Source organism: Heterodontus francisci, chromosome 16 (genome assembly GCF_036365525.1).
Source record: "Heterodontus francisci isolate sHetFra1 chromosome 16, sHetFra1.hap1, whole genome shotgun sequence".
Classification (NCBI taxonomy): domain Eukaryota; kingdom Metazoa; phylum Chordata; class Chondrichthyes; order Heterodontiformes; family Heterodontidae; genus Heterodontus; species Heterodontus francisci.
In genome coordinates this window covers 48740077-48766565 of record NC_090386.1, presented here as the reverse complement: position 1 = coordinate 48766565, position 26489 = coordinate 48740077, and the positions used below count along the sequence as shown (strand labels likewise).

The following is a 26489-nucleotide window of genomic DNA, read 5'->3' as shown; positions in this document are numbered from 1 at the left end:
TAAAAGCTTTAGTACAAAACATAGATTGCAAAAGAACGCAAGGTAAAAAAAATGTAGTCAATGCCATCATTGCTGATTGGTAAATGGGTTAGTAATCCTACCCTTTTGCTATTCTTTGCCCACGTGGGTGTAGGAGACAAAGTTTCAAAACAAATCGTTGTGAAGAGAACAAAAAAAAACTTATGATCTCTGGTTTGACTCATATACATTCTATTATGGATATTATTTCATGGCCACCACTCCCTCCCCTTCCCCCCTTCACCCCTTCAAATCAGGGGCGGTGCACACCAGGGAAAGTACGAGCGAGGGAAGAGCTCGCGTGCACGTGTCGGATTGTCGGCCGCGCGCCGGGCGGGGAAGCGTGCGCGCTCACTTTCGCCCCTCGAAGCGCGTGCCCGGGCTGAGAGGGGCACGTGACGCTAGGAGCGGTTGGGGGGGGTGGTGGGGGGAGGGAGGCAGCGCGATCACTGGAGCATTATCGGGGAATATAACCCGGCAAAGGGAGCAGTGAGCAACTGCACGGAGGCTGCACTTAGAGCACACAGGCAGCGCCAGGTAGGAGTCAATAAATAATCAGAGAGGTTAGAAGAAAAGGGCTTCAGGGGATGAGTCCAAACATTATAAGAGAGACAGACAGACAGAGAGAGAGAGAGAGAGAGAGAGAGCTCAGTCACAGGAATGGAACGGCTGTGTGAGTGTTTTTTGCAATTACAGAATACATGGATTTATTTAAACTTGTTTTCGTCCCTATTAAAGTGCGGCTTTTTGTTGTTGTGAACCGCTCTAATTCGAAAGGTCGTCCTCGTATTACGAAATAAGCAGTTATTGAATGCAAACACATCAACAACAGCTCTAAACAGGAAAAAGTCAACGGGCGCTTCTGTTCAGATACAAAAATTATCTGGGATTTTTTCCTTTTTTTACTATTTTTTATAAATAGTAAATTTTTATAAATTTACTATAAATAAATAAAACAAATCGAACTTCTGCCAATCGAGAAAATGAAACACTGATTCTGATCTGGCTGCTTGACTTGGCTGGGTTTTATTATATAGAGAAAGATAATAAAAGGTAGAATTTAAAACGCAGGGAATTTTAATGATGAAGTGTGGCTTGAATGTCTGAGGTAGCCTTGTTAGTCATTATGAAAGTTCATTGATCGCTGTCAGTTTCTTTTTGTTTCGTTTGGGTTGCGTTTGTGTCCTCAGTGGGTTATGTTTTCTGAGCGATGCAGATTGTATATGGCGATCAATACAACAACCGCAAACGATCAACTTTTAACTATAGATTTTGGGGGGGGGGGAAGCACTTAACGGGCGTTCCATTTATTAATTGCTTCCATATCGTACGGTGACGATTACTGTAAGTTATTCCCCTTGTTTGGGGCAATCAGGACACTTATTGTATAAAATATATCAGAATAACGTCGAACTTTATTTTGCGAAGCAGTTCAATTGAGGAGAATGTTGTTCCTAACATACTTCGTTTTTATTCTAATCAGCAACTCCTGGATCACATGGTCTAGGATGGTGTTGACTGTTGGTTGCTTACTTTTATTTTGTGAAGATTTTTTAAAGGAACTTTTTAAGTGGCTGGTGTTTTGTTCAAGTATCTGTTGAATAGTATCTAAGAATTTTGTTGAAAATCGAAGGTTACTCAGACTTTATCTGCTTGAAGCAGGCAGTGACTTGCTGACTAATACCATGACGGTATGGCTGGGGGTTGTGTTAGGAGAAAAGGTATCAAGCACAATGACATGACAATAGCTTGAATGCCTTCACGCCATGTTTAGACATGTGTGCTGAAAGTCGCTTTTGAACTGTACTGTAATTTTTTTCAACGTAATGACTACAAACGTATCGAGGTATTTATAGTACTTTCCAAAAAGTAGAGCTAATTAATGTAACTTATTACGAAATACTTGTATGTTGCAAAAAACAGCCTCTCCATATTGCTTTTGTTGGTGCATTCTTGATTCCTTTTTTGAAAGAATAGAAACACTGCTTCTGAATCTTTAAAACTATTGAAAATAACTTTTTTTCATTAATTTTATTTTCAAATCCGTGATTATCTTAACTTTTTGTATGATGTGTTAAATAGAAGATCCCCTTTCAACAGTGAATTTCAATTTCTTCATATTTCTATTCCAATAATCAATTGGACAAACCTGCACAAATTTTAGTAAATAGAAATAATCAGTTTTAAAAACAACTTCAAGTACAGTCCTAACAGGTTGTTTCAGAATAGATTTCACCCTCAACCAAGAGACTACATTGTGGATTGGACTAATAATTAGTTACTAATTGACTGATTGAAACCAGGGCTGCTGGACACATGTTCACAGGCGAGGAATAAAGTACTTGATCTGGTTTACCTGAAACTGAGACTAGAAAATTTCCAGAGAAGTTGTTTCATTTTTTTTTTTGCCTTGGTCTCTGCAACCTTGATTGGAACTTCTAGTCTTTTTAACAAAGGTCAGTGGCAGCTAACTGGCTCTCCTTCAGGGACTGAACATTAAAAAAAAAAGTCTCAAGGTTGATTTTTGTGTACTTTTGAAATTTGGTTACTTGATGTGTTTAATTGAAATGTTTGTTTTAGAAATAATGGTTTTAGGTTTTAATACTGTACTTGATTTGCTGACTACGCGCATGCCGTACAGATGAAAGAGCTATCAAATAACTTGGAAAGGCCATTAAATGGTTCTGTGTTTGAATTTAACACATCAGGCTATATATTTCTATCTCTAGACAAAACTAGAATGACTTGGTGGGCCAGCTAGAATTATTTAGTGTTTGAAGTTAGAAAAAGATAATGCTGAAGACTATTCCAGTGATGCCATAGACCAAAAAAGCTGTTTGGTGCTGTTCAAAGGACCTTTGGCTGCTTAATGCTTACACAAAGTTTTGCAATACATGAATTCAGCTTCTGATCTGCACCCTTTGTTCCATACCAGTTGTTCAAGAGAATCATGTCAATTTAAAATCTCATTGAAAAATAACCAAAGGAACTTCAGTAACTAATATTGGAAAATATCATATTAAAATCAATTATTGGATGTGAGCAGCTGTAAGGATTTCAAGTAATCAGAATTGTGTAACTAGGAAATGTACCAGGAAGTGAAAAACAGTCTTTATCTTGTGGGTTCAGTCATGTGTAACAAAAAAAATGGTAAAACCTTTTGTCTCTAAAATGGTACAGCTTTTCCATTTCCTTTTTTTTTAAATGACTTAGTTTCTGAATATCCCCTTTTCAACATAGTGAGCTCTTGGACACTTATTTTCTGGCCTAATTTTAAAGTAGTACAGAAGGCTACAGGATTCTGTGAGCTAGTGGTTGAGAATTAATACAATTCATAAGCACATCGGGGGAAAGAAAAGTACAATGCCAATGCACATTGTCATAATTTTTCTCCCCCCTCCAAAACCCTAAAGTTGCATCCTTTTTCCAGTATGATTCATTGATCAAGTGCTGCATTTGTTTGTTGTGATGTTGAAACTGATATCCTCCACAGGCAGAATAATGATCACAGCAGCACTATTGTTGCAGAAGCCCTGTAAAAGGTTAACCTGAACCTCATAGTGGGGAGTTGAAGTGTTGGCTGTTTTTTTGGCAGTTCAGAATAAAATTCAGTTGCCCACTATTTATTTTTGTTTTGTTTTCCTATTCTGTTTCACATTGTTCAAAGCTGTGCATGATGTGATGAGTCCTCATTTTTATTTAGATGTAATATAAAGCAACTCTAATCTATATGTAAACTGTAAGAAAATGTGTAGTGAATATCCAATTGCTGGTTTGTTTATCAGCTTTTTAAGTTCAGTGTAAATATAAAATCCTGATTTCCTGTTGAGGTAGTATTTTCCAATACAAAAGTCAAGGTTTCTAAAATGGTCCGAGTCATAAAGCAGAATGCATTTTCAGTATGGTAAACAAAGTATGCTTTCTGTAGTGTGCTTTTTTTTTTACACATTTAGTCTGGGCTTTTATTGTATCCACGTACAGTTGATTTTGTCATGTCTTGTAGCAAATACTTTGATACAGAAGTCAGCTTTTGTTGGAGGTGAGGCTTGTAAAAGAGCAAGGAATGTGTGGAATCAATTTTAGTGCCTGTTAAAAGTACAGTCCTTAATTTGTATGGGGATGATGTACTTAAAGGGAAAATATTGTGTGCAATCTGGGTGACTGCTTGTGTTTGAAAATGAATCCTCTCTATCAGACATCTTGCTTTTGAGAAAATCTGAAGTGCCTTTTTTATATAAAAAAAAAAGTTTGTGAAATGCCTGGTTTAGTAGGCTATTATTTAGTGGGTTGCTTTGTACAAGCAGAAGTGGTTACTAGGCTAGTGGCTGTTTCCCACCCTTCCTTTCAGAGCTGTTTTTGATATACAGGCAGCCTCCTGTGTTGCGTTAAACTAAAAGCCACATCTGTCCTTTGCATTAGGCATGTCAGACTGCCTGTTGGGCTTGTGGATTGTGACATTGGTGGCTTCGTACACTTATTGAAATTTTAGATAAGTCTTTACTCGTAATAGACAGCATTGATGTTTGCATTGCACATATATCCTCCTACTGTTGGGTTTAAACAGTTCCCTAAATTAGAGACAGAGTTGGTTGTCTTTTAACAGCCCTAAGTCGTTTTGTTTCGTTGTATTATATCTCTTTATAGGAACTTGGTTGGTTGTGATGTGTTAGTTCACCTTGTACTGTGTGTTCCAGTTGATCTTGCTTTAACAATTTTAAAAATGTGTCCTTTTAGTGTTTTCGCTGCCAGCAGATTGAAACAGCAGCTGATAAATGTACAGTGCTTGCAATGCCAAACTCAAAGTTTGGTTGATCACATATTTATGCCAGTTAACTGCTGTGCTTTTAACCCTGTAATTTGGTAAATAATGCAATAGGAAATTTATATCTCTCATAAGAAGCAGCCCCACCCACCTATTGTATTTAGTGAAATGACTGTTTTGCAAACTCCATACAGGATGAACAAGAAAAGGGGCCCATTAAACTAATAGCCTAAAATAGCTTTAAAATCTGTTAAATGAAATGTAAATGCTAAATATTGCTATGATTTTCTCTGCCTAAGCTTGGTATGGGGTAATGGAATTTTCTGAACATGAAATGGGAGTGTACCAAAATATTTGTGGGTCATGTATATAAATGAATTACTGTGAGGTTAGATAGTGATTCTAACTCAGCCTTGCCATTTTAAGAAAGAGTGTTGTACATGCCAGCCAGCACTTGAAATGTTAAGTGGCAATAGTGGATGCTGCTCCCAGTAGTTCATTGGCTCATTAGCTTTACCATTACAGACCAGAATGGCTTAATCCCAATTCTGGTTTTAGTTTTCAGAATTATTCATTTAAATATTAACTTTTCTATTATACACTTGTTTGTGTCTGTGCTGAATTAGCTGATCTCAGCCAAGGTGGCTGCAAGGGTGCTTAAATTGGCCTTGGTGTCCTTGGGCTAAGGAAGGGAAAATAAACTCGGTTTTATATTTCTGGTACTATCTGATGACCCTTGCTGGAAAGTGTGCATTTGTGGATATTGGGTGAGGAGCAGGATTGGACTTAACAGTAATACTTGAACAAGGTGGTAGTGAATGCCCCATACCTGTGGGAACACACCCCAGCAGGAGTCGATGCTTTCAGAAGGGAGGGGGTAGATTGTGAAGAAAGTTACAAAAAAAAAGTAGGCAAGCTGAAGTTTCATTTATGTTCCACTCCCATTCTAAACAATATTCCTAGAAATGGGTGAAATATTTCCAGTAAAACCTGTTCAAACAAAAACCTGAAATCTGAAACTTCTCTGCTCCAGTTAGTTACAAAAGTGGATTTTTAAGTATAGGTAGTGTGAAGGATAGTGTATCTAAAAATAAATAGCAAATGCAATTCAGTGTTGTCTTTCTTAGGCCCCCGATTTATTTTCCTGCCAGTTTGAGATGTATGTTAAAAGGGGTATCTGCACTGAAATAGTTTTGATCCATATACAGTACTGTGGTATGCAGCAACCCTTCAATCTTGCCACCATTTATAAATGATACTCAGCTAATTAACACGATTATATTTTGTCCTGCAGTGTCATAGTAATATCACAGTAAGCACCAGCAGTGCTAAACTGCACTGATGTGTAAAAACCTATCCCATTCTGAATTCTGCTCTGATACAAATGGTATGTTAATGGACAAATGGACTCCTATGTTCTTATAGTGCAATCCTCTTAATCACTTAAAAAAAAAATAGGCATAATGAAGTTTCAAACAAGTCTATGAGCTGGCACTTGGATGTTTAATAGAATATGGCCTGCTGAGTAAACTTTTTGTCTGTTGGTAAATCTATAGCTCCTGTGGGTATCTTAGTATGCCACATGTGCAATATGCAAAAGGAAACAAAGATGGTTTTTGTTCATAATTCTACATTAAACATTGTGTATTTCCTCTGAGTGCCATCACTGTTCCTTTTTTTTTGTGTGTAGATATGAGCAGTAAACCTGCAGATGTGACCACAGAGTAGCAGCAAGTGCTGTCAGTAGATATTCTCAAAACACATTAAGTGCCACAAAACCAGCAAATGCTATAGTGTTTTTGTACCATTTAGTCTTGCACCATCTCAGATCTGCTTGCATCACAAGTGAATAAGACTGACATTGTAGGTTTAGGTTACTTAAACTTCCCTTGCTGCCTTCATAGCAACTTCCTCTTCTGTCCTTTGATCTTCAACTTCAGATATTGTCTACTATAACATTTTCTTTCCTCAAGTGTAGCAGCTTGCTACCTCAGATAGCTTTCTCTTTGCAGCCTCTGTAATATTGAGAATTTGGCAGGAACTTTATAGCAAACCCATATTTTTTTCTATCGGTTGTAAACCTTTATGAGGATGATTTGGAGATTATAATGGCTAGAGCAAGACCATTTACCTAGATAGAAGTCGTTTCCTGGAAAATGAGAGAATTAATTCACACAGATAAACAGGACTGAAACTATTTTTTGCAAAACTCTTTCCCTGAGACACGCTTATTTTCTTTAAATTTTGGCAGTCTTCAAACTTTTGACGCTGTTTTTTTTTCAGTTTTTATAGATTTACATCAAATCAAAGTTTCAAGCTCATATCTCTTTTTTTAATGTCATGGACTTCTTCCCCTCTTTCCTGTCCTGGGTTAAAATTCCACAAACTGTTCACGCTGGTATCTTGCTTAATCTTTTTTTTTACTGTGAAGGCTTGTGCATGAATATTGGCAGACTATTTGCTCATGATTTCTGTATTCCATCCTCTTCTGACATTTGCACATATAGTTCCAGAAAGAGTTGCTGGATTATGATCTGGCTAATTCTTTCCCCATATCCAGCCTAGGGGCACTAAGGCTAATTGCTGCACTCCTGTCACACCAGCTGAGATGACATACTGGGTATTGAATTTTGAATCATCATCTTCTGTCTGTTTTATATTTTATCATTCTTCATAAACTTTAGTTGATGGGTGGATAGTATTATAAATACATTATCAATAGCATTGTATCTGACAGGAAAGTATTTGAATTGTCTGAATAGTACTTTTAAGTCCTGCGTGTGAGATTGAATTTGTTGCTGTAAGTGTGTGAGTAGTTGGTGTCCATTTACCTGGTTTCTAAATTCTGCTGAATAGTTCCATAAATATACAATGAATATTAAGCTGCTGTATTCACTATAGTTCATTGCTGTACTTTGTTCAATGTATTCAGAACCAGCATTGAAGTGTATGCGTTGTAGGCTCCAAACTGCAAATCAGAATCACAGAAGTAGTTGGAGATATAACAAAGTAGTTTAATCAATTAATATTTTTACTTTTCAAAAACAATGTTAATCAATACTGACATTTTAAATAGTTTTAATACCTTAAGCTGCTATCTCCGCGTTTGCTATGCCTCAAAAATTGCTTCAGTTAGTTACTATAATTCTTTTAATCTCAGCTCGGTACTACTTTAAAATTGCATTTCTTGTAGAAAAATTTCTGTGGCCCTCAAAAGGCTGACTGGAAGGATATCCATCAGTGAGGGGCTTGTCATAGAGAGGATAGATAGCCTTGCAATATATGCCAGGCTGTAATAACTAGTTTAGATGCTATCTGAACTGCACTAGGCACTCTCAATCTCAAAGGTTGGGTTTACAACTTAGTGTATGCTGGTACTGGTGTTAAAATACCATAATTTACTGGTTCATGGGCAATTGATGCCTTTTTATGTTGCTTCTGGTCAGACTTTCATTAATGTAGAGGACTGCCTTTGCATTCATAGTGTGCTGGTTGTAGTATAACAGCTGGAACTGATGTAATGCAAATGGACTGTGGTCGAACTACTTACTGGCTAGGGTATGATTTCTTTCTCGCCCTTCCAGAAACCATTTTCAGTGCCTAACACAGGGTTACTGCACAGGCATGGAGCAAATACAAGTGAGAACTACACTAATGCTGTTCAGTTGTCCTTGTTAAGTATAAATAGCACATGATCCAGTATAACCTATTGTGTTCATAAGCTTTACTGTTTGATTTAATATCTTGAGCTATCTTGAACATTCTGCTACAGAGTTGGAAGTAAACAGTTGGTACTCTGGGGGTTCATTACCAGGCCTGGAGAGAGTTGCTTCCCAATTGATGCAATTGTGGTCATCAAACTATTTATGATGATTCAAGAAAATGTCTGTTCCTGGGCTTTTTATTGTATTTTGGGGGGGGTGGGGAGGAACCCAAAAATGGATGAAATTATTTGCTGAGGTGTATATTGTTTGTGGCACATGCACGATGGCAGCACTGAATTCAGTGAGAAACTCTCAACTCTAATTTTGTTGTTTTTGTGTGCTGTCTTTTGTACAAAACAAATGAAATTATATAGAATTTGAAAAAAAAAATTAACGCAGCAAATTGGGAATTTAGGCCCGAAAAGATGAGTTAAGCAACTTTGGGAGTTGCAGTTGTGGATGGGATTTTTTTTTTCTTTTTAATCTAGTTTTAAGCTGTTTTTGGCTGACTTGTCTGAATGTACATGTTTTGACTGCAGTGTGACATGTTTCTGAATGTTATATTGTCACATTCAGAATGATTGTGTATGGAAACTTCAAAAGGAGAATGTACATTTAAAAGTTTGTACATCCAATAATGGCGTTCCTTTTGGCTCAAAAGGTGAATGCATCACATGGTGTGGTACCAATCTATACAAAGATAATCACTAAGTTTGATCCCAGTTCTGAGATTGTGTAGGGTGTTTGGGATTGGATTTGGTTGTGATGCTGCCTGCACTTTGAGCTTGCTAACACTTGCTGTGAATATTGGCCACTTAGTCGAGCTACTGCAGACTGACCAGCACCTCTGGACCTATCCCTGTGACTCTTTGAGAAGTTCTCTTCAGTAGCAGAAAACTGGGCAAGTGGGGGAGAAATTTGTTGGCTTTGCCTGGTGGGTACCAAGCATGGATTAGAGTTTAATTTTTAATCACTTGATTATGAGGCAAAATTGAGATTTTTTAAATAACTTGCAGAATGTTGTAAATGTGACCAGTATAATAAGTAAATTGTATGTTACTTCAGTTTCTTTACTCCTCTGCTGAAGGTGTTGATCTATATTAAGGTGCAATTTCACGGTTGCTAGTAGTAACTGTGATGTTGTGCTCAAATGACCTGTTCATCCTGAGTTGACAATGTAGGAGAGGAATGCATCACAGCTGAGCATGCTTTGTTTTCTGTCTCTCTGTCCTTGCTTGACTACCTACTCTTGCGGTCAGGAATGAGATACCTAGCTGCATTCCTTTGTTTCTACTTTCTTCTCTCCTTCCTTCCCCCCCCCACAACCCAAAGCCCAAATCCAGGAGTGGTTTTTAAAAAAACTTATGTAGCACCTCCACTACCATCTTTTGTGAGATCAGCTCTCTGCACATATTCGGAATTGAACTAGGGTCACTCTAGGTCTGTGTGGCTCAGTATCACATCATGATTGCATTTTATCTATGGGCATCAGGATTGCTGCAAATATGGAATGCATTTAGTTTTGTATAATAAAGAATATACTTTAATGTAAGGATTGAAGCATCCACTATTTTCTGGAGTTGTCAATGGCCATTTGCACTATTGGATTTATTTTTATGGCTTAATGTCAACATTTCTTATACTGATTTCCTATTTTGTAGATTTGACTTTGCAATGTAATCCTATTGCATTTATTCAATGTGTAATCAGTGCAATGATTCATATATCATGGGTGCAAATATTGTGCTAACCTAGATGATAGCACATCTATAAATGTGCTTTCTCATTATAGTATGCTGCATGAGGGTGTGGCACATAGCATGTCTAACCAGTCCTATGTTTTTAATTTAAAAGGTAATTGATGCCTGTTTAGGAAACATCATGGATGCATAGCTGAAGTTAACTCATTCCTGAGTGCTGGCAGAAATTGAATAGATTTCAGAATTTAAATCGGTGAGTATGATATAATAGTTGAAAAAACAATTTATGTACTGTTTTCTCTCTCATGGGTTAGTGATTTTTTTTTTAAAGTCCTAGCCTGTAAATCTGCATTCATGTCACCCATAGTTTGATTTACAAGGAAGTACGCTTGAGGTACAGGAAAGAATTCATTTTTTTTCCTTTTCTCCAATTGACCACACCCCAAATAATTTGAGGCAGGCAAACTCTTCACCAAAAGAAGCAGACGTGTAACAGTTACATCTGAATTTGAGTTTTGAACTTGGAGGTTCTGGTTAAGGGGCTGATATGCAAGACGAGACATCAGTGAGTTTGGCCAGCTACAGAAGGTATAACTTGCATTCTTTGGTACAATTGGTTTTCGAGTTGTCTTACATTTTTCAGTCTGTACTTGCTGAGGCTCTCCTACACTGTATTGCAAGTGTTTCTGGCTTCTATCTGCTGATTGCCTACTTCAGGATATTGCTGAAGCCACTGATGTGAGAGGGAGGGATTCTGGGGGTTATGGCCACGACAAAAAGTGAACGTAACCCTGATGTGTACAGTATGATGCTTTTGTAAATTCCAACCTTCAAGAGTCAGCAGGAAGAATGAATACAATGTTTAAAGATTTCTAGTATGTTAAGATTTCTGATATACTGTTACATGGTGTACTAGCAGAAGTGACTTTGGTGTACTTCACCCTTTCTTAGGAAACTAGAATACCAGGAAGTTTGAGGCCTGAATGCTCCATTCAGTATGCAAAGTATCTTTCTAAAGACATAGCTATTCTTATAACTTTTGCTAAATAAGTCAGTCCAACTGAATTTTTTAAAATTGCTTTTGATTTCTTTAGGCTGATCAGTGGGAGTTCTTAATGGGCTTTGGTCTAAATATGTAGTGTTTTCAAAATGTTGGTGTTCATCTATAGAAACCAATTGATTAAACACAAAACCTTTTGTACTGAACAATTTTTTGGCGTTGTATCTGAAATAAATATATTGCTGAGAAGTGTTACTGATTACTCCCTAGTACATGTTGGTCCTCTTTTATTTTGATTGGGACACAAAATTAATTGGAGCACTCTACTATGATCTAGCTTGGGCTAGCTCTTTTCCCTGTTTAGCTAGGGGATGGCCTGATGCTAGTGACATCTGTGACTGAAAATTCAGAAGCAGGAAAAGATATGGCCCCTTCTTTTTTTGGTAGAAGCATGGCTTTATTTTACTTGTGTGGGCAAGACTGGCATTGCCCATCTCTAGGTTCCTTGAGAAGGTGGTATAACAGAGTGACTTGCTAGGCCACTTTGGTGCAAAGTTGCATGTCAACCTTGTTGGTCTGGGACTGGAGTCACACATGTAGGCCCGACTGGGTAAGGACAGCATGTTTTCTTCCTTAAAGGGCATTAATGAACTAGTTGGGTTTTTGACAATCCAACAGCTTCATGGTCACTTTTATTGGTATCAGCTTTATTTCCTGTTTTCAACAAACTGAATTAAAATTCTCGCTGTGGAATTTGAACTCTAGATTATTAGTCCAGCCTTGAGAAACTTTAGAACAGTTTGTGAGTAGAGAACAAATGTGAAATCTTTTACCTTTGTATTGTAGTCCAGTGTTTCAAGTTCTTAAATCCTTATGAGTGGAATTATACTAAAGTAATTAATTAGGTGCACACTCTGGGCTGAATTTTGTGGTGCTAGCAGGCTCCCAGCACCGGGCCTCAGCCATTTGCAACCATCACTCCTCCCCCACCCCCAGTGCAATTTTATGGTGCGTGGCCAATTAACAGCCTGGCGCTGGGATCCCGGTCCCTTTAAAGATGGGGATTAGGCCATGATGCTTTAGAAGCCAAGTAACTTGTTAATGGTCATTGTCAGGATGGAAGCCCTGTAATAGCTCTCTTAATTTCCATCAGCCAACCCTATTGATGCTTAACACTTGGGTTAGTTGTAGTGCCCTTATTGTCATGTCACTTAGTCATTTGGAAAAACTAGCTCATCCACCAGGTGAGTAATCAACCTTCATTTATCACTCCTTTCTGTAAAATTTGGTGAGAGAACAATGTATGATAAAGAGCCAGGGAAATCAAATCAAAGGCTGCAACTTCCTGTACTTCAACCCATTAAAATTGGTTTAATATTTTCAGTTTCATGTACAAATCAACTCTTGATGATTTGAAGTCAATTGTGTCAAAAGATTTGAATTATCTAATTTAAGTTGAGAACTGAATTTGGCATTTTACTTTAGGAAAGGATAATTTTAATAAGAAGTCGACTTAGTGAAAAACTTCTAGCGTAATTGAGCACAGAATCGCTCACTTGGTATACTTGCATCTATGAAAGATGATGGGCACACTGCAAACAATCCATTTAGGTGGGTGTCTTCTCTTGGTGTACCTTTTGCTGATGGTTTTGAAGGCCAATCCTTGTTCTGCCACAAGTGCTGCATGTGAAGCTACCAAGTGATGCTGTGAGCTGTTTTTGGCATTGGTGCCTGTTGCCAAGTTGCTGTAGCCACTGGTCGTTAGTGTACACCAGGCCACAGGATGTTAGTGTCACCATTTTCCTCTTTTGCCAGCTAAAGACTCCCAGGTGTGATAGTTAACATTTTAAGGCCTTCATGCCATGCTTGCAGCATCCTTGCAGTGGAGCTTTGGGCTTCTCATTAGTCACCTGGCCCCAGCTGAAGGTCCTTGGGTATATGACTGTCTTTCATCTTGTGGACGTGTCTGATCCACTGAAGCCACCTCTGTTTGATGAATGCAAACACACTTGGGAGCTCAGCCTTTGAGAGATCTGCTGCATTTGTGATTTTGTTGCATCTTTGCCCCTGATCTCACTAAACACCATCCCACTGGAAGTGGTTAGCAAATTCTGCTACCTTGGGTCCATGGTGACAGACGATCTGTCCCTTGAGCTCGATACACGCATAAGGAAAGCAGCTACCACCTTTGGCCAACTCGTGAATTTCACATGGGATAATGCTGAGCTAACCCTTGTAAGGCTTGTGTTCTCAGCACCTTGCTGTATGACAGTGAAACATGGGTGACCATCTTTGCTGTCTGTGGTGCATTCTTGGTGTATCCTGTCAGGATAAAATCACAAATGACGATATTCTGAGCGATTCATTTGAGCCTGGATATGACGTTTGTTAAATAAACAGTTAATCATTTTCTGTTAAACTAGTGAATTAAAAGAGTTTTTGAGGCGGTTGTGTTAAATATTTGTATAGTAATGTATGGTACAATATTTGCACTTTGAAGCTTAGTTTTCCAAGTTGTAGGATTTTGGAAGTTAATTTGTAGTTTTCAGTAAGATGATTTAACATGGCAGCCTTTTTATATTCTTAAAACCTGCTTTCACTAGTAGGTGGGTGTATAAAACTTTATATCTAGCTAAATGCCTGTGTTTTTCCTGTAGATTATTTAGTCATTTTCATGTTTTATGACCTAATTTTTGTATTGTGCCTAACCCCACGCACAATTTGCATATTTCCAAAGTTGGCCTGTATTTGCTACAAAGCAGTTCTTTTTGAGAGGATTTTCTTTTGAAACAACTAAGGTATATTTGAGCTGCCTGCCTACCTACTCCCACTTGGTCTTCCATTTTTCATGGGAAGCCCCTGATTTGTGCTGCTTTCGTTTTCAAAAACCAGCCGTAGTGTATATTACTGTATGTGTAGGAACTTCCTTTGTGCTCCTGTAACAACAGATGTAGAAGTACATGCAGCATGCTGCCTTTGCATTGTGTGCTACTCCTTTTTAAAAGAATTATTGTAGGTGAAGAAACAGCATTGTTTGCGTGCTGTTCAGTCCAGAGTTCATTTGGCAAGAGGTGTTCAAACTTGTGCAGGCAGGTGCAACGGAGCTCAGCCAGCCAGAGGGTTTGAGATGAATAAGGCATGCCACTGTTGATCCAGCTTCGTAGTTTATCTCAAATTTTTTGTGTCCATTTTTGTAATAGGTGTAAATGAATGTGAGCAGTAGATTACACATCTTTATAGCCATATTGTACACTTCATGGCCCAAGTTACAAAGTTCTGTGTAACATTAGACTAACTTTTAAAGAACTAGTTGACATGTTTACAACCCAAGTTAATTGGTCATATGATATCACTGCAACAATTTAGCAGTAATAGCGCTATAGTACATTGGAAGAATTTTTAGTTCCTTATGTGAGCTAACGTGTTCAGTATTGTCATTTTCCAGTCACTCTGCTGTGATTTTTTTTTTACATAAAACTACAATTTTCTAAAAGACCAGTAGGGTCTGGTTTAATTTACCATTTAAATAATGCATTATATTGTGCCTTTAACTTTTATAGAAAATGAATCCACAGATGTAGCTCCAGTTTTCAACTGCCATAAAACAATCCAGTTTGTTTTCGTGCAAAGTGTATGATCTTGGTGTTCTCCCTTCCTCCCTGGCCAAGTGAAAATTTTTTTCAATTTGTTTGTTCGTTAGTTATTGCTCTCATTGTCTGAAGTTTCACTCTGTACAATACTTGCCAAATGGGAAAAATGAAGATTCCAGTAGGAAATGAGTTTCTTTGGGTTGCATTGCTTATGTCTACCTTTTTAATGAGGGTGTTTTTTAAATTTTGTTTTTATATTGGTCTAATTCAGATTCCTAAGATACGGTCAGTAATGCTAGTGGTTGAGGTCCTTTTTTTTTAAATTATGGGGTACGTTTGGCTCCAGTTATTTTTGCAGATCTGAGATTGGCAATTGCCAGCAAGAGGACTGGATTTAGCAGCATAACCTGGGAACTGGCTCACCAGAAATGGTAGTTTTACCAGAATCTGAATTAATGCTGGACCAATATAAAAGCAGTTTGTCAATTTGAACTCCCAAGTTAATTGCTTTTTTTTCCCAAATGAAGTGAAATGATTTTATAGCTCTGATCTCTCAACCCCTAGGATTGCACTTTTGGCAATATTTCAAGTTCTATGCAGATATGCAAGACTAAGTTAAACAGATGCATCAATGGTCCCCTAGAGCCATTGTGATGGTTCTCCCTTTTTTTTTACCTTATTTGGGACACTAACAAGAGTTCCATTTAAATAGAACAAGGAAAGATTTTGGTTCGAGAAATAACTTTATTTCAGTTTGTCTTTATTACAGATATGTCGCTTTAATTAAAGTCTACTTAAGTTTAATCTGAGTCTTTGACAGTCATTTTCATATTCATTTCTTTTTGACAAAGGTGCTGACCCAGCACATGCATTTTCCTTTTATTGATCCTGCACTTTTTTTTCACAACCTTGTATTATTCCATATTCTGTATTAGTTGTTTTATGCTCAGAGCCATCTTCCTCTTCCTGTATGGAAAGCTCCTCTTAGTCTGGGGCTACATGTAGCTTCCCCATGGTACTACCCTCCACCTGAAAATTCTGGTCTCTCACTCATCTGTGTAATGTAAGCAAGATTGCATGATGTGACACACCCTATTATTCTTTTTGTTCACTCCAGTTTCCAGTCGTTCAGGACTACTGCTATTTCAACTCTCTTGTGGACCTAATGTTCAAAAACTCAACTTTTGCCTGTGTTTTGTCACTTGTTTCTATTTGCTATTTTATGCCAGTATCCTGTGTGATATATGCACACAACCCAGTGGCTTATGCTGCATGTAATACAAGAAGTGTTTGCTTATGATGCAACTAACTAAGATATTAGCTAGATATTTTACCTGGAGTACCTGTAAAATGTCTCTGGGTTCATTATAACACCTTGTCATAAGCCAATCTATAAATAGATATTTTCCTATTGCAGACCATAGAATTAGTCTTTTTATAAAGAGAATCAGAAAATTCTGATAACCCTGCACGGCTGGGGTTGAAAGTAGGGGGTGCGGTTTGCAGCCAATCCAATTGAGGATGGCAGCCTACCCCCAAGAGCCATGAGCCCAATCAGAGGGCCAGCAATCTCAGCCATGCCAATGGGCTGCATCTGGAGGACAAGGGCGCATCAATCTATGTGGGCCCTCAAAGTAAGATAAGTGGGGTCTAGGGTTGCTGGAGCCAATTAGGCAGACCCTGGTGAAGGAGGTTGGGAGTGGAGGGCAGAGAGTGGACATTGCGCTGGGAGAGGCCCACTCAACCCCCAGTGCTGGTTTGGATGCTGCCAGGATTTAGCAGGCCCCCCACCACTGGCAAAATGACATGGCAGCAGGAAGATGTCGGGCACACCACCGTCTCTCCATTTTGCCAACCTTCCTATCTCCGAGCCCATCCCTAAAGGCCCCGTAAAATTCCGCTCTTGCCAAAAATGGGCATGCTTTATTAAACATCTTGAGGTTTTAAAATCTGAGCGAGGGGAAGTAATGCAGAGAAACCATGAAATGAATTTATCCTGTACGATGGCAATAATAAAAATTCTATTTTTCTAGGTCATAGTGCCAAGCTGTGATCTTACTTCGGAACAATTGGCTGCTGTGTTGATGCAACTTTCCTTGAATTAGATTTTTCAAATAATTGCAAATACAATTTGTTTTGTTTAAAAACAAAACATTGCGTTTTAGCATCCTATTGGATTTTCTCAGTGAATCCAAACAATCTTATTAGTACAAATAATTTACATGCAAGTCTTTCAATCCTAAATGCCTCTAACCTCACCACACCCTTCATTCAAATTTCATCCTGCTCCTTTTTAATGCAAATCTGTATATTCAAGGAAGAAGAGATTCATAACTTGCCTCCATTAGGTAATGTTTGCTTATAATAGAAGTCAGATGGTTTTGAATGAGCTGTAGATGTTAAATTCTAGAGGACAACTTTAAACTGGGCCTGTTTCAATTTAGTAAAATAGCTATTTAAATTACGAGTAAGGCTTGGGCCATTTACGCTGCCAACCACTAGTCGTAAATCCGCAAAGCTGATTTTTGTATTGGGCTGCTAATGTCACTGGTCTCTGGTGCTTGAGTGTCTCACAGCTGGTAGCTACCTCAGTGTAAACTTCCTGAGTTTTGAAGGCTGTGAAGAAAACCTGTTTTTCCTTATATAAAAAGAGGATCCTGTCGGTGGCAATTATTATGAATCCAGCAGCTTTACTTTGGGTTGCTGCTGATTGCATAAGCGCTGAGTGTTGGGAACAAATGGTGGTAGCACTAAATATTAAACCAGCCAAAGGCTATGAATAAAATCTAAAAGATGAATGGAGTATTTGAGACAGGGACCATAGTCTAGATGGCCAATTTTCCCCTAAAAATATTAAAAGAAGAAAATTGTAGGACCTTGGGGAGAGTGCAAGACAATGGTTCAATTGTTCTAACAAATCACCTGGGACAGATGCAGTGGGCATCTTCTGTGCTATAAACATGTATGGTTCAATGATCGTTGATACTTGATAGTCTATTGCCTGCATTTATTTTGGCAAGTGGGAATATTTTTGCCACAAAATCATGGGACCTGTCAATTCTGATTGGAAACATATACTTTTTTTGGATCCCATACAGAATTCTTCTGTAATATCTAATTATAAGGTGGTTACATCCATTGATTTTTAAGTTTGAGTGCACAGGATTTTTTTTTGGAGTGTATTTTAGGATGTCTCTTGTGGAGTGAATACATATAAACAGAATGCCAACTCCATCTAAAAACTCTGGCTTAATGTTGATAACTTCACATCTGTTCAGTTGCCCCAGGACGCAGTGGCCTCTTTTTATAGTGTTTGTGTAGCTTTTAACCATCTAGTTTAAGAATCATTGGGCTACATTTTTTGAAGCATCTAATTGCCAGTTAATAGTCTGCTTCTCTAAATTGTACAGTAGTGTATCATTTTTGTAAATTTTAATGAAACAAGGTAAATGTTACAGCAGTTCAGTTTGTTGAACAGAGATGCACTTATGTTTTTTTTTAAACAATTTTTGTGAAACTTTGAGGAAAGGGCACAACTTGTAATGCAAAGGGTATTGAATGAGATACTAGTCTTGCAGTGAATGAAATGCCCAAGAACCATTAGAGTAAAAGTAATCACTTAGCACCAGTGCCTTATACTTTAAGTAACAGCACTATGGATGTACCTGCACCACACAGACTGCTGCTTGTCACCATCTTCTCGAGGACAATAAATGCTGGCCTTGCCAGTGATGCCCACATCCTATGAATGAAAAAGTATAAAATGAATGTTTCTGCTCCTTTTCATATCGTAGGATGCTTACTTGATGCTCGTTTGACATAATCCTTTTGTGGGATGTATTTGAAATGCAGAGTTTGGTTTTTTTTCCCCCTCTCTTTACCTCTACTCCTCCCTCCTCCCCTGTACCCTATCAACTTGTGATTTAGAACAATCTTTGTGGAGGAAACCTTGTTGCTGTAGGCAGTGTGGTTTCCATGAAAATAGTTGCTCAAGTTGCCCAGAGATTTTTGTGGTATACTTGCTATGGGCTATTGATTTCTGCATTGCAAATGTTACAGTGGTATAGAACTGAGTATTTTGTGCATTTTATAATTGTGCGTGCAAGATGTCAGCAGCTTGTTTAAAAATTGGAATGATACTACAGCCATTGGAGTATTTTAGAATTTTATTACTGCAATACTCGCACTCTACCACTTGAGGGAGTGCCAATGATATGACTTGGATGGAAGTAGTTCATTCCACTTCTGATGAAGGGTCGCAGACCTAACTTTGTTTCTCTCTTTGCAGATGCTTCCAGACCTGCTGAGTATTTCCAGCACTTTGTTTTTATTTCAGATTTCCAGCATCTGCAGTATTTTGTTTTTATTCTTTGAAGTTAGTTTTTGTTTTAAAACAAATAGAAGCTTTGATCACAGATTTAATAGACTTTCATACTAATGTTTGACCACATCACTCATTAACCCAAGTCGGATATATAACTAGACAAGTTGCCATCAAAGTGTCAAAATTGGATTTTCTTCCAGGCTTCATTGACTCCCATGAAGCATTGGGAATTAGGTATAAAGTTTAAATCATATTTCTATGTAATTTTCATTTAACTCCAGTTGCTAATGCAACCAAATTTCTTGTTACATAGGAGTTATCGTCCAGCGAGGGAAAATGTTTTAAAATTTTCCAAACCTGTGTTGAAGTGCTGTTTTCAGATATGCATATTGCTGCAATTAGATCTATTAAAAGTTGAATTCATAATTCACTCAGTCCATAGGTCTCTGTATATCGACAATATACTGTATTTCCAGCAGGCACATTCCACCTGTTTTCTTCTTGCTGTTACTATACTTGTGATGAAATAGAGAATGCCACAATGCACAAACCATATAAGAATAGGAATATAGGAATAGTATAGGAATTTATTTTAAGCTTTTAATAAATCTTTGATAGTAGTGTTCATAGATTGGAATGAAAATACTTTTGAGGAGTTACTTGAAAGGCGAAGTAACATGAAGTAAGATTTTGTGCTGCTGAATTGAGTTCCTGAACCAAAGAGGAAGTAAATTTATAGCAGGAATATAAACCTCTGATTAAATCTGAAGCTGAGTCGTTGATATTAAATGATAAGCTCAACTAGGAAATTGGGGAAGGATGTGCAATAGTATTGGGTGGCATTGGGTTAGTGTCGTAAATGATCTTGGATTTTTTTGTTGTTGTATTAACGCAATTCCTTTTAGTTTTCATGTCCAGTGCATTTACAAAACTTGGTTTACAAATTGCCTGATATCAGATGCTCAATGTGGAGCAAATTTAGTGAAACAGCTTGCACTCTTAATATCTCACTGGTAATTAAACCACTGTCTGTTAAACAAACTTGTCTCTGGTGCCTTTGCGATGGCTTACTGAGTTTATTCAGGTAGTAGCTGAGCCATACGGTGTAGGAAAGTACTAGGTTTGATCCTAATCAGCTAACTCGCCATGCATCAGTAGGAACTATTCTAATAGGGTGGGGAAAATTGTCTCTGGTTTCCACCATTATCTATCTGGAGACTGTGTGGATGTTGGATGAGGATAGGATCCTGTTTCGCTGTGATGCTACCTCTGCTGTGGAGGTTAATGTATGAACAATGGCTATTTGGACCTAAGTATTGTAAAGACTCATGAAATAGGAGGGAGAGAATTGAAGAGAGTGCTAATTTTGGGTAAACTGTATCCTGGATTGTGTGCAAACAGGCTTCCATTCATTAAATATCTTTATTATAAAGGGATTGTTTTATTTAAAGGGGGATAGAGGAATAATTTGAGTCCCTTTCCATTCTGCATTGATTTGGCAGCAGTAAAGTTGGGCCAAAAATGTCCAACCCAATTTGTTGGGAAACAGTGTCTCCATTAGTTACTGCAAATTAGCTGAACTGCAGCGATGTTGCTGTACACTACAAATAGATGCTAAATTTTGTGGCAATGGAAAGAGGAACAGAATCAAAGTTTTGCCTTCATACTGAGAGTTGAACATAGCAGTCAAATATAGTGAAAAATGCACCTTTCTATGCCTTGAGCTCAATATGTTACTTCAGTTTTGTAATAACAAAGAGGAACCAAAATTGGGTTTAATTATTGAGACTTCCACTATCATACTGGCAAGCACTTGTGTTTCAGGCGATTTGAACCATCCACATTTGCAATTTATCTGTGACAATTTAACTAGTTTTACTGTTGTTGCCACTCATGCTATTCCCAGTTACTAGAATGTTAATCTCAATGGGGCTGTTTAAACTGATTTCATTAGATAACACTATAAGCACTTCATTTAGATTGTCTGTCTAACCAGTATTAATTGTGAGCTGTAAGTGAAAATGGATTATTTGATAGTTGGAATTATTTGATAGCTGCTCATGTATTATAATAGGGTCACTGGTAAAGCTGTTTTGTTCTGGTTTTTTTTACTGCAGTTAATTTTAAAAAAACTGTACCATGTGCTGGTTAAACCAAAGCATGGTAGTGCAGTTACTATACAGTTCAGTTGCTGCTGTGTATACATAATGGTGATGAGGGCCTGTTCAACAAAAGTAACAACCCTTAGTTTTCAGTTTTAATGATTTGACTCTCATTTGATTGTCTTCACTTGCAACCCATGCAATTGCCTGAAATAGTGTCTTTTGGTTTCAGTTATGCATGGAGTTAGTATCTGGTGTGGCCTGTAGTTTTTAATTTTTGATTTTTTTTTTCTCACGTCATCAGAAGTCTCTTTCTTTGTGCATAACTCCAAGAAAAAGGAACTTTTTTTTTTTAACAATTTATCTGGAGCCAGCACCCAGACTGATGTATTCTTGGTAATTTAATATTTTTCTATTTTGTTTTTCTGCTTTTAACTTTAGTTTTAATCCTGTGAATTATTTTTAACCTGGATTTAATTTTAAGTAATATAAAATGGGTGGGGAGTGGAGGATTGGTGGCATCTCTTCCTTCCACATCGCCGATATTTAATGAAATTCTCGTGCTCTATTGTAGGAATATTGATGCTATCCGCATTTTCAGTCTGTAGGATTTACTGTATTTACTATGACTTTAAAGCACCTGAACTGTCAGTGATGCCTGTCTGTGCCATTTGTCTGACAGAACTCTGCATATAACGGAAATAAGTTTGAATTTATATAGGGCATTTAATTCTGTACTCTAACAATATGGTCCAATAGAAATCACTAACAAGCCACAAGTGTGGCTATGTTGACACTGTTTGCACTAATTCAGCATTAAATACAAGTGAATGTATTTCATGTGCATTATCACTTAAACATTGGTGGTAAATGTGAAACTTTATAGTCTGCCTTCAAATTTCAAAATTCTGGCATGAGATCAAATAACTAACAATAGTGTCTGTCATTTTTCTATATCAGTCAGAAATGTGATGAAGCACATCTGGATTCCCAACTAGTCATGTGTGACTCCTGTATTGGACAATATTGTGCGATAGGCAAAGATTTGTTTAAACTGGGTACTTGTTAAGCAGTTTTTATACTTATGTAAGCTGGAGTATTGAGCAGGCATTTATATCTGAGTGTTATAGCAGCAGTTAATTACAATGCAGTACTTCCCCCATCCATAATCACCTGTATGAGCGAGGTTGTACAGGAAGTGTGGTCATTGCTACTTCCCCCTAACTCTAAATTTGTGAATGTAATGTTAAAGCTTGTTTTATGTTCTCATTACAAAAGCAATAGTTTGTACTGCAGGTTTTAAGCAAGCAATGCCTTCTGTAGACTTTCCACCTTGACATGTGGATACTTTATTTCAGGTCTTTTCTCTCATTTAGGTTTTAGGAAAATGTCTGTTTTAATATGTATCACAGATTAATGTTACTGATCTGGACAAAACTGAACTCTGCTTGTCCATACGTAGCAATTGGTGCTTCAAGTTGATTCTTCAGCTGCTTTTAAATTGCCCGTGGAGGTTTTATCAACAACATTGGTCCTTGACCTGTGTGTTTTTTGCGGCCATTGGCTACTTTGGCGTAAGCTTGCTAGATTTGTAAATCCTAGCTGTCGGGAAAACTTATTTACTGGGTCTTCCTGATAGATCTAGTCTGTTTCTCTGGGGATTATCCCCAGCGATGTGAGTCTTGCACACTTAGGGGAATTGCTGATGCTAATCTTGGCTTTGTGTGAAAACTGCATTTGAAACACTGCTAATGTTGAAAAGTTTGTCGCCTTAATTTGTGCTGGCCAGATTATACTAGAATTTTAGCATCAGCAATGCATGTGTGTATGCAATAATGTTGCATGTTAAATGTATGACAGTGGTAGTTATAGAGGAAGACAAAGGTACTAATATTGCTGGTATTAATGCAAGTAATAGTGATGCATCAACTGCAGAAACCCAAATATTGCAGTTGTTAACGGTGTTTAGGGGGCACTGCATTAATTTTAAATTCAAATTGTCATTGCAAGGCTACCAAAAGGAGAGAACATTGATGCCTCTGATTTTGGTGTAGTTGCTAATTTATGTAAATATAGCATCAAAATACAAAAGCAAAATACTGCAGATGCTGGAAATCTGAAATAAAAACTAAATGCTGGAACTACTTGGCTGATCAGTTGCCATTTGGAGAGAGAAAAGGTCATCGACCTGATGTGTTAACTATTTCTCCACAGGTGTTGCAGTATTTTCTATCTATATACCAAAAAACTGATGAAAGAAATAGAACCAACTGCAATTACAATGAAAAGCTTGGAAGAGGGTTTAACTCCAGTACTGACATGATGCTAGAGTTGTAGCTTTTTTTGGAAAGTGGGAATATTTCTGAAAACCTCACTGGGCACTTTTGACAGAAATGACCTGTTTTTTCGGGCTTTTGGAAAAGCTTGCTCATTTCTGGATTAGCAATGGTGTGGAGTAATATTGTCCAGTAGGATTGCTTAATGCACTGCCCGCAACCCTTATTTCGTATTCTGGTGGAAGTGGGTGAATGTGTTTTGCCAGATACAAAATATACAACTCTACAGAAAGAACAGTGGCTTATTTTGAAACTTTTAAGTACAGCACCAGTATGTTGCAACAAAATAATAATGGGCTGTGTAGTAAACTTGGCACAGCTACAAGTACCACCTGCTGCACAAAGCACTTTGTGTGCAGCAAGGTTCCAACAGTACCAGCATAAATGAATCTATGATGTCTCATTAAAGAAATACTACTGGAGTGTCTCTCTCTCTCTCATGTATTTCCACTGCAGAATAGCACTCTGATTTAAAATGAACATTTGTTTTGCTTAATGAGTTTCCACCAGAGTTTACAGCACAGAAAGTACCTCCAGCCAGGACTCCTTGGGGCTCTGAAGATTGTGGTCTTTGCAGTATTCGATTAGAAATGCCACTGTGCTTTAGATGAGCAGGTCATCTCAAAGTATAATTATAGATTTGGACAGTATTGTAGTAACTCATTTTTTGTGGATTATTTGCCTGAATTAAATTACTTGCAGGAGGGGAAACAAACTTAACCATGGGGATTCAAATTAGGGATTCATTGGGTTTCTGTATTTTTCTTCAATTGCTATTTTATAATAATTTTCTGTTATGTAAAGTGGGATTAAAAATTAAAACTTTTTCTACCAGGTTTTTTTTAAAACATAAAATGGCAACTCCACATTTCCAACAGTTTGTAAACTTCTAAAAGTGGTTTCTGCAATATTAACACACTTCCTTTTGTTTGGCTGCCATTATCTCTGAGAACAGGGATCCCAGAATATCTAATATTTGCAGGCAATCTTCATCCGTTTGAAAACCAGTATTTGTAAATGTTTGAGTTTCATATTTACTGTTCAGTTAAAACACCTTTTTTCCCTTTTTGCTTTTAATACATCTTTATAGGTCAGGAGAACCAGGTCCTTTATAACTTAGTAATAGATGTGGTTATGGTTACGTTTATATATTTAAAAAAAAAAATTTCCTGACCAATACATGCTGAGTGACATTAAAAAAAGACTTGCGTTTATATAGTGCCTTTCACGCCTACGGGATGTCCCCCAAGAACTTTAGAAGTGTAGTCATTGTTTTAATATAAGAAGCTGTCACACATTGCCATGTGATAATGACCATTAATCGATTTTTTTTTTTTTTTGTGTTGATTTAAGGGATTAATATTGGCTAGGATATTGCAGATAACTTCCCTGCTTTTCAAAATAGTGCCATGGGATCTTGCACATCCACCTGAGAGGGCAGATGGGGCCTCAGTTTAATGGCTCATTTGAAAGATGGCACCTCCCACGGTACTCCACTGGAGTGTCAGCCTTGATTTTTGTGCTCGAGTCCTGGAGTGGAACTTAAATGCACAACCTTGTGACTCAGAAGCCTGAGTGCTGCCAACTGACCCACAGCTGACGGCCCATTTTTTTTTAACGTTCAAATAGTTGTGTAGTTTTCTTAGGTATTCCTCATGTATAAATGATGGGATCTGACTAAACCAGTTTTCTGCCAAATGCTTGAGTCTGCACCCCTTCAACTTGAACAGGGTGGGGGGTGTGAAGGGATAGCAGCATAGTGTGAGGAAAGACTGGAATGTTAGATTAGTTTTGCTGGGGGCAAAGTTATCTAAGATGGAGGAAATGGGGTGGTAAAATAAATCAACAGTGGTAGAAGTGTTGTGGCAAATGGAGGGCCAAAGGCTCAGCAGTTTTTGGCTTGAAAGTGCTGTTGTAAGCTGCATGAGAGTTTGTTTTTCTCCTGGGCTGGATGCAAATAGTGAGTTGTACAAGGAAGTGGTTGGAGATGGCCTTGTTTCAGTCTTGATTACTGAAAGATATGAAGAGGAAAAATGCTTTGACAGTTACAGTGCCCAATACTACATGCATGTAGATGCTGAAATACTTTTGTTTGCCTTGTTTTCTACAAAATTGTTTTTGATTAAAATCCAAAAATAATCTTGAAGTCTATTTACATCAGATGGTTTACATCTTAATTACTGAAAGATGATATTTCTATACCTCATGTACACATTGCTGTGCTTTTTTTTTTCTGTACCAAATAAATGCATGCTCATTGCTCCTGGATGTTTTGACCCTTTTTTTGTTTCTAGCTGATCTACAGCATATGGGGAGTAACTTTTTTTTTTCAAAGTTTAGAAAAGCTTCTAATGAACTCGGGTGTAGAATTTTATTACAGTGCCACCAAGTGGCAACATTGAGAAATGCAGATTGATGGACATTGTTTTATGTTTTATTTTCTGGTCCTGTTTGGAGACAACCTCTAAGGTGTCCTTTATTTAGGTTAACAATTTGTGTGACTTTTTTGTTCTGGGTGGTGGGGAAGAATGTAGAATCAAGTAAGCATGAGAGTGGCATCATCAAAAAGGATGATCAGTTGAAAATTGAGATGAAGTGGGTGAAAATCAACGTTCCCTCTAATTTAAATGTGCAGCGAGCAGGCAAGTGCACAGCCCCTTTAAATTTTTTTGCACAGTAATATAAAGGGGTACACTTTTGCACAGCCTTCGTGGGACCTTTTTGGGTTGTGTGCAGTTGCTCAGCTTAGAGGGAACATTTTGGTGAAGGTATAGAGTGTTGAAGTCAGAACTGGGAATGGCCAAGGGGACTGGAGGAGCTGAGTGGATAACCTCAATTTTGTGAATGGAGAAATTAGTTCCTCAGGACTGGTCTGTTTGGTGGTGGGGAGTGGTCGCAGAGGGAGCTCAGGAAGTGAAAGAGACTGGTAATTTCTCTTGCCCTCTGGAATTAA

The 26489-nt window shown here is 37.8% G+C and overlaps 1 protein-coding gene across 6 annotated transcripts in view; it reads left to right on the top strand.

Annotated features, from left to right (window-relative positions):
• Nucleotides 1-451: 451 nt before the first annotated feature.
• znf217 (zinc finger protein 217) overlaps nucleotides 452-26489 on the top strand; it is a 73759-nt gene continuing 47721 nt past the window's right edge. The window contains exons 1-2 of one of the 6 annotated variants that reach the window (XM_068048154.1): nucleotides 452-555; nucleotides 10339-10437. Coding sequence is in view for 1 of the 6 variants with exons in the window: in XM_068048153.1 (XP_067904254.1) it covers nucleotides 679-691 (13 nt within the window). In the remaining 5 variants the exon portion in view is untranslated. The other 5 variants (XM_068048155.1, XM_068048156.1, XM_068048157.1 and 2 more) reach the window with 5 other exon arrangements.